General features: G+C 45.1%; 1 protein-coding gene across 1 annotated transcript in view; it reads left to right on the plus strand.

The window, feature by feature from the left end:
* PAIP2B (poly(A) binding protein interacting protein 2B) overlaps window positions 1-6,273 on the plus strand; it is a 32,259-nt gene extending 25,986 nt beyond the window's left edge. The window contains exon 4 of the mRNA XM_027621740.1: window positions 393-6,273. Within this exon, the coding sequence (XP_027477541.1) occupies window positions 393-449 (57 nt within the window). The 3' untranslated portion in view covers window positions 450-6,273. The remainder of the gene's footprint in view (window positions 1-392) is intronic.
* Window positions 6,274-8,946: the final 2,673 nt, after the last annotated feature.

The following is an 8,946-nucleotide window of genomic DNA, read 5'->3' on the forward strand; positions in this document are numbered from 1 at the left end:
GCGGTTTTCTCAGGTTTTGGACGTTCACAAGAGGGTAGATAACCAAAGAGACTACAGCGAGGTGGAAAATAAAGGGATGGTGGTCACCAAACTGCTTTGGTGGAATACTCGGATTTTCGAGTTAAGGTACTCAGTGAACTGAACAATTATTTTTGCAGTCAAACTTGCAAGTCTCTAATGAAAGCATCATGAAGAGAACAGGAGTCTAAAGCAGGAGGAGAAAATGAGGTTGGTTAAGGCTTAGTATGTCAGGAGCCATTGAGAGCTGCCCAGCAATAGCAGCCGGAGCTTTTTTCCTTCTTGGTGGCTGAGAGGAAGGTACTGGTAATAGTGGAAGCAGGGAGAAAACAACTTTTAAAGTGGGATTTATTATCTCTTGGTTCTTATTTCAGAGCAAAAGTAATCTGAATCCGGATGCCAAGGAATTTATTCCAGGAGTGAAGTATTGAGCTGACAGAAAGCTTTGAGGAGAACTTGTATGTCCCCACACCTGGGGACAGTGCTGCACAAAGAGGCGGAGCTGAAGAAGGGGGTGGGGTGGGTGAGGGGTGCACAGTGGGGAAGGGGGATAGTGGTTTAACTTGACACTGTGACTGGAGTAACTAATTTGCTCAGTCTTACTCTACAAGCCTCTGAGTCTCTGAGTATTTTTCTTTTGTTCTACTGACTTTGGTTTGGAGCAGTTTCCTATGATGATGATGATGATGATTAGCTTTTTGAGTTAAGGAAATTGCAGTCTTTTTTTCCCTTCATCAGGAATGTTCTGCTGTGTGTGTTTAAACAAAATAAGCTGACCAAGAAAATCTGGGTGTTTAAGAATGCCCTTCTCACCCTACTGTACACTTACCAAGGGCAGTGAACACCTGGAGAATTATCGAGTCTGTTAAGCTGGATGAGAAGAGGGACAAATGGAAGAAGGGGGTGTTGCAAATCAGGGTTCACAGCCCAGCTCCCCTGACCCCCAGGGCTTTCCTGTGATAAAGCAGATTACCATGGCCTGCCAAGCCCACGTCTCCTTGCCTGGAACCCCATTCAAGAAAACACAGACTTCAAGGACTGGTTTATGGTAACTCTTTTGATGGTTAATGAAGGTTGTAAACCAGCAGGGGTGGGCTGTGCTAGTGGTTGTCATTTGGGTCAGTCACTGCTGGCTTGTTCTTAAGTCTCTGCTTACAGCTACCATCAAACTCATTTTTCATTATTTATGAGGTAAAAGAGCTCTAGGGTGGGTTTATCACTTTGTCCCTCATGGCATCTAGTCCCCTATCTCCTTTCCACCCCAACCCTACTGTTTTTAAGAAGAGATACTGTTACCAGAGGGGAAGGAGAGGTATGCTGTGCTGACCCTCAGCTTCAGTCTGGAGTAGTCAACCTTGAATTCTGTTCATTGTGTCTTAAGAGTATTTTGGCAGTTTTTTGCCAGTACCATGAAGACTTGGTCCTCCTGGTATCTTCCCTTAGAAATTATTCCCAATAATTTTTCCCACATAAACATATTTTTCAGGACACCAGTGAGAAGCTCAGTTCACAATTTGGATGCTTCTCCCCACCTTACAGATTTATGCAAAAGAACTAAAAAAAAAAGCCTGGGAGAGTAGGTCTTGCTTGACCCATGTGACCATGTGACCCAGTGGGACAGTTTCAGCAACTATAAAATTTTGCTGTTCCCACATACCCAGCTTTACGAGTTCTCTAGGTTGGGCTCTTTGGGTATATTCGTTTTGTTTTTCCTGACTATAAACCACAGAGGTTTTTTTGTTGATACTCATAAGGGGTTAAACTGGGCACCAGAAGCTGCCTTCGTGTGATGAAGATGTAGGTGGCAGAGTCAGGTCTAAAGGAGAACATGTGTCGTCCTGGCCGTTCTCCTAGGACGAGGACTTGCAGAGGCCTGAGGGGGACAGCGGCTTCTGTATGACTGCTACTGTGTTGTGTGACAGGCCTATCAGGAAAAGACCACGTAATGAAATAAAGTCTGTGTAAATTCAGTATGTGGATATGGGACAGAGGTTGGAAGGAAAGGACCAGTGTCTAGAAAGCTTAGGAATTTCTCCCTTTTCTTAGGTGTTCCCCTTGTTGACTTTCTGAACAGCAACAGGCTAATGTCAGATTTAAAATACGAACCCACATCTTTTCCTCATTTGAGTCTATAGGATGGCATCATTTAAAGAATGGCCTTCCCCGTTAGGTCACATGTCAGAGGAGAGTAGCGTAAGGAACTTGTATTGCCAGGCGTGCACATTAATTCCCAAAGCCTCTACCTCAAGAGACTGGAACATTTAACTTGTTTCCAGGGAGGGCTATGAATAACGAACCTTCTTTATTGCAGCTTCAGCTTTCAACTGGGGTCGTTGCCTCTAATAGGGAGAGGGCCTTGGAAGTGCAGGAATAGAGACGTCTGTGTGTCCCAGGGCTCCATTTCCTCCTTCAGTCTCCATTACCTTGTCCAAGCTCAGAGTCCTGAAGGCTGCAGGGAATATATTGAGACTGCAGAAAGAGCCATTTTCTAGAGCGTGGGCTTCTCAGAAAGAAACAATGGATTCTAGTGTGGCTCCCAGTCTGGAAAGTCCTGTAGGGATCCGGATGGAGCCGTTTCTTTATCCTGAAAGAAGCTTGCTGTCCTGACCAGGATAGGCTGAGATGTTGGGAGCAGTGCAAAGGGCTTGTCTGTTTGCTGTGGGGTTCAGTTTTGGATGTCGGTCTTTAGCATGGTTTCACAAGGCAGATTCGGTCAGGAGTGAGAGAGCTTCCTGCCAGATGAGCAGTGGAACCTGAGGGCTGGACTTCCCAGTCCCATTCAGACACGAGAGTCTGCGGACTCCAGGAGCAGGAAGCGGCTAGCAGCACAACCCTTTTCTTAGCCAGTCAGCTTGTGCTGCAGTTTTTCTCCATAGCCTAGCTCTTTTCTCCATCACTTGTGTGTTGTGAGGCGGGAGCACAATTGTCACCCAGATCATAGGCTCAGCTAGAGAGTTTGCCAGCTCCTTACTAGAAAATGCGTGCGGGTCTTGTTGGACCTTCACTGGGGAAAGGCTGGGGGCCCCTGTCTCTGACCTTTCCTCGTAGGAACCGATCTGGGTGCATGCCCGCCGGCACCTTGACCCTTTAAGGGCGAGGCAGGTATTTATAAGTGGTTATTTTGATGTTGAATTTGAGCCACTAACTCTGTTTAAACTTGTTCCATCGGCAACTGGAAGCTTGAGAATGTGTAGAGCAATAGTGTGTGTTTGCAGTGAGTGCCAGTTCTGGCTGGGCCCAGTGTAGGATCATCAGTGACTGGTTTCTGAGTTTTGTGATTGTTGGACTCTAAAACTCCAAGATGAAAACTATTTTCTCTTGGCTCTTCAAGAGAAAAACACAAGTCAAGGAAATGCCTTTACAGTTTCTCCAGGTCTTTGAACGGCAGCAGAAAACTTGACAGCTACCGCCCAGGCCTGAGCACCTGCAGCTGTGGGGCTGTGCGCGTTCTGACTGTGGCAGTGGACTCTCGGGGTCAAGCACGGTCAAACCAAAACAGACTGTAAGGCAGGGGCTGGACTTTTGCAGCACCTTTAGTTTTCAAAGTCAAAACAGCTGGAGTCTCTAATTAAGGTTATAATGCTAACTATGGCTTAAAAAATGCTTTAGTGAACTACTACGCAGCATTTTTTAGATTGTGTATTGTCCTAGTGTCAGTTTTGTCATGATTTTGGAGAGGCTAGGGAGTAAGGAGGTCATTACAATACTCTGGCAAGTGTACGTCAGAGAGGAACGTTGTGTGAAGGAGCCAAAGGAAACCGTTGACTGAATCCTCTCGTTAGTGCGGCTGCAGACCCCGTGTAGAAACATCAGGTGCCCCAGAATCGACCCTGCTGTGATCGGAGAGGTCAGGTGTTCTTCGATAAGGGTCCCAGCATCACAGGTTAATAATGGTTCTTGGTTTAGGTGACGTTTAGGTATGGGGACGAGCACACACCTCACAAATTTGACCAAGATTTGGGGACGGCCACCTACTGGGGAAGACTGTGTATTCCCAGCCCCTCTCCCGGGACATGATGCATTCGTTTGGGAAATGAGTGGAGAAAACAGGAGGATTGACCCAGTTCTGGTGGGCATTGGGAAACTCTAAGCTATTTACTAGAAAACAGTACAGTGTTTTCCCATGTAACTCGACACTAAGTGATAATCCTGCTCTATTAATTGAGCCTTCAGAAATGTTTAATGCAGGGATTTTTTTTTTGAACAACTATTAAGGCTTATTTTACATATAAAATTCACCCATTTCAAGTGTACATTTCAGTTATTTTAGTAAGTTTCCTGAAAGGTGAGGCCATAACCATACTCAGTTTTAGATGTTTTCCATCCCACCCCATGAGATCGTTCATGTCCATTTACATGATAATCCTGTTCCCAGCTCTGGGCAACCACACTTATCTGTCTCTACAAATTTGCCTTTTCTGGGCATCACATCAATGGAATCCTACAAACCGTGGTCTCTTGTAGCTAGCTTTTTCCCTTAGCATATTCTTGAGTTTTATCCATGAGGCCTAACTTGTGTTGGTAGTTTGTTCTTTGAGAGCACTCAGTAGTATTCCATTGATGGATATGCCACATTTTGTCAGCAGGGAATCTTGTAAACTTGGATTTCAGCCTCCTGTGGTCTAAATAGAACCCTCAGAGCACAGGACTCCTGGGCATGCTGCTGCGTGTATCACGTGAACTGCTTATCAGAACCAGCTTTGCCATCAGGACCTCCACACGAGGAGCCTAAACTGCTGCAGAAATTTTTATAACTTTGCAACTTCTTTTTTATAAGGAACTTTTGTGCTGTCTACACATCAGGACTTTTGAAGCATCTGATAATTTAATGAGTGTGTTTTGAGTGGACACAAAAGCAAAACCGTCTGTACTCTGTTGGATATTTTATCCTCCCGAACTGGATGGAGGGGAATCGCCAAACTTTCTGAATACAGTATTGTCTCCGTTACAAAGTTGAATGTGTATTAAAGATTGTGCTGCCTTTGTTGGACGGATCTGGAGAGAAGGACATCCAGCAGAGGAGGTCGAGAGGAGAAAGGGAGTGCAGCCTGAGGAACGAGAAGCCCCTGAGGGTCTGTGTGTGACTTACCCATCTGCTGGTGTGGATGGTAGAGTGCGGATGGGTGCCTTGCAGCAGCTTCACACCTCCAGCGGGCCTACGTCTTGACTTTCGCCTTTGATCCCTGTTTCACAAGTGTTTAAGAGCTGTTTTTGTTCCTTTTCTCTCCTCTAAGTACACATTATGTGGTAGTTATTAATATGTCTTTGGGGGAGGGGCAGGGCTTTAAAATCGAAGAAAATGATTTTCATAAAAATATCAAAAATGGGGGAAAAGTTACTTTTTAAAAATTTTGCTATACAAACCAAATGGCAGCTGTGGAAAAATCTCAATAAAACGAGAATAAAATGCATTTACTTGCTGGCAGTGGTACTGTTTTTCCTAAGGTTGGGTGATTATATATCATCGTACAGGGAATGTATGTGTGGTGTGCATTTGTGAGAGATAAAAAAAAAAAGATTGATTTATTTGCGGGGGGCAGAGGGAGAGAGAATCTCAAGCAGACTCCGGGCTGAGTGCGGAGCCTGACGCAGGGCTTGATCTCACAACCCAGAGATCATGACCTGAGCCAAAACCAAGAGACACTTAACCTACTGGGCCACCCAGGTGCCCCTTGTGAGATTTCTGTCTCAAGATGGACCATGGTTTTAGTTGCATCATTTTCCATTCTAAATAGTGTTATAAAGTAGTAGAAGCATTGGATTTGGAAGTCGCAGACCTGAGCGAATCCCACCTCCAGCACTTTCTTAGTGCCTTCAGCCTGCGCCTTAGTTTATAAAGACACGACACTTCCCTCCTAGGACTGCTGTGAAAATTAGACTGAAGTTAATTTCAAAATATTGCCTGGCACAGGGAAGGTGCTTAATACGTAGAGGCAGTAACGTGCTGTAATGTGTACAGCTTTGAACAAAGGTAGTAACAGGAAATCCTTGGACTGAAAAGGAAATTGGATAGCTGTTACCTTCCTGCCTCGGGGGAAAGCTGACTCCTATCTAGAAAACAAGGAAAGGTTCTGAATCTGCCTTTCAACTAACTACTCAAGTTTGAGAGCCTGCCAGGGACCAAGCACTGTCCTAGGTACCCAGGCTAGTACACGCAGACATCGTCTGTTCTGTTGTCGGGGTGTTTGGTAATTCACAGTTCCTCAGTTTACACCTAGCTTGAACCTCCCAGTGATTCTCCGAGGGGCTTTATCATGTGGCAAAAGATCATGGGACCAGACCATAGCCTCTGGGTTTTACTGTGAGTGCAGTTATTTCTTTGCTGCCTTCCTAAACTGAGGGGGGGTGGGGATGAAGATCTGAGCAGACTTGCCTGTGTATAGCTTTCTGAGATACTATAGTTATGTATACACAGGGCCTGAGCTATTCACATCCTTGAAGATGTGAATGTTGTATTCATTCATTTAAAACATTTCATTAAACTTACTTGAGGTAGAATACATTACTACAGAAAAGCAGATACTGTAAACATGCAGTTCCATAAATTCTTGCCAACTTCTCAGTTGGTATAAGGCGTAAGGGTGTACTCATTTTAAATCCTCAGAGCACCCATCACAGCCATAAGACATTCAGGGTTTGCTGAATGAACGCGACAGAGGAGGCTGTGCTGGTCATGAAATCACACAGGTAGGTTAAAGCAGCATTGGCTTCATTTGAGTCCAGTTCTTGTTCTAAGCTCTTGCCTTGTCACAAGGCTGTTACAGGCTCATCTCCAAGGCCTTGATAGTATGGAATCCTATTAATTGCTCCTGTTATTAAGGAAGGAGATTGCAAGTTTAAATGAAAGGGGGAGAAACTCATCAAAAATGACTTATGACTTTCTGCCCTGCAACCTCTGGTAACAGAGCCTTCCTAACTGGAAAATAAGGCACTTCGTCACATCTCTGGCCAAAGGAACCAGGAACACATTGGACCTTGTATACAATTTAATATTGTCTTTTTTTTTTTAAGATTTATTTATGAGAGAGAAAGAGTGTGCATGCAAGATGGGGGAGGGACAGAGGGAGAGAGAATCCCAAGCTGACTTCCAGCTGAGCGTGAAGCCCGGATGCAGGGCTCAATCCCATAACCCTGAGATCATGACCTGAACCGAAATCACAAGTTGGACTCTCAGCCAACTGAGCCACCTAGACGCCCCATTGCCTTTATTTTTTTCAACTAACATTTACTCAATATTTATGTACTAGGACTAACAAAATCAATCAAGATGTGCTCCTTGCTTGGCTCTCCCACTGGAGTAGTAGAGCCTAGACAATGGTAACGAAGAGAGATGGCCATATTCTTGAAGAATATCAACTCTCCACCAGTGAGATTTTAGATTCTAAATCCAAAATACTGCTTGTTCTTGGTCCCAAGAGCATGTAAAAAACTCCAGGGGCAACTGGGTGGCGCAGTCGTGTTAGGTGCCCAACTCTTGGTTTTGGCTCAGGTTGTGATCTCAGGGTCATGAGACCAAGCCCCACATCGGGCCCTGCACTCAGCATGAAGTCTGCCTGAGATTCTCCCTCTGCCCCTCCCGCTCGTGCGCTCTCTAAAACCAATCAATCAATCTTAAAAACGCACATACACACACAACTTCTCTGAAGCTCCCTGCACATGAATGTGTTCTTTGGACTGTGAGATATAGGAAAGACACTTCCTCTATGTCTTTCTCCTCTTTGCAAGCTTTTTATCAGAAGATGTATGGGACTTGCTGAGAGCTGGCCCCTAGTGGTTTGGACCACAGATGTGAAGACGCCTGGCTGTCTCCCCAGAAGGAACTTGGCTTGAGTTCTTATTGCTCAAAACCCCAGCTTGTGTGGGGGCTAGGGTGATGGGAGGAGAGCCACTGCCACTCTGTTCTACACTGAAAGCAGTGTCACTTGACCTGAGAAACAAGTATCCAAGACCTCTTCAAGGGCTTAATCAGCACTCAAAAGATATAGGGTAGAGCTCTCTCAAGTGCAGATCCCGGACCTCTGCAGCACAAATCACCCAAGGTATTTGGTAGAAATGAACATTTCCTCCTCTTCCTTGACCTACTGAATCAGACACCTCATGGAGGAGGAAGACAAAAATCTTAGTTGAAAACAAGATCTAGAATAACTGATGCACATGTTCCATGCCTTCTAACAGCTTTCACTCTGAACACCTGTAGAGGCAGAAATTGTGGATCAAGATCTGTCTTCAGTTCACCAAGCACCATGCACTGCACAACAGGAAGCTTTGGGCTTGATTAAACTAACAGTATCCAGAGGACAGGAATCATGTTTGCTCTTCGCTGATGTTCATCATTCACACAACAAATGCAAAATGTCATATTATAACCACAGCCAGGCTAGAAGTCATGAGGAGTAAGTAGGCCACCTTGTTGTGTCTAATTGGCCTTCTTAGATCTCAGCCATCTTCATAACCTCTCAAGAACTCTTTCATAAGGGAAAAACTGCAAAATGTGCTGTTTACCTATAAGTACCAAAACCAGTGAGGTAATTCTCCCAGACCAGAATGGTAACGTCTCCTAAATCCTACTGGGACTATGAGGAGAGGGTGTTAGGTGTCTAAGGTTACGGCCACAGAGAACACTTAGTTCCAGCAAAAATGGCAGGGTAGGAATCATTACTCATTTGGACAGGAGAAACTGAGATCACAGTTACCTGGCAGAGCACGGCATTTAAGTATGCTAATGTTGGGGGGCATGGGGAGGGAGAGCACACATGAATTATCTGCCCAACTGTATGGTGAGCAGATTGCAAACCACAGGCCAAGCACCTGGGCATGGGGCTTTAAATTCTAGACTACAATACTTCCTGAGCTCTCTGGGATACCTGCGGGCAGGTGCACTGAGGATGTACACAGCAAGTGTGCTTGGTAACGCAATCTAATTGGGGA

This window comes from Zalophus californianus, chromosome 8, assembly GCF_009762305.2.
Source record: "Zalophus californianus isolate mZalCal1 chromosome 8, mZalCal1.pri.v2, whole genome shotgun sequence".
Classification (NCBI taxonomy): domain Eukaryota; kingdom Metazoa; phylum Chordata; class Mammalia; order Carnivora; family Otariidae; genus Zalophus; species Zalophus californianus.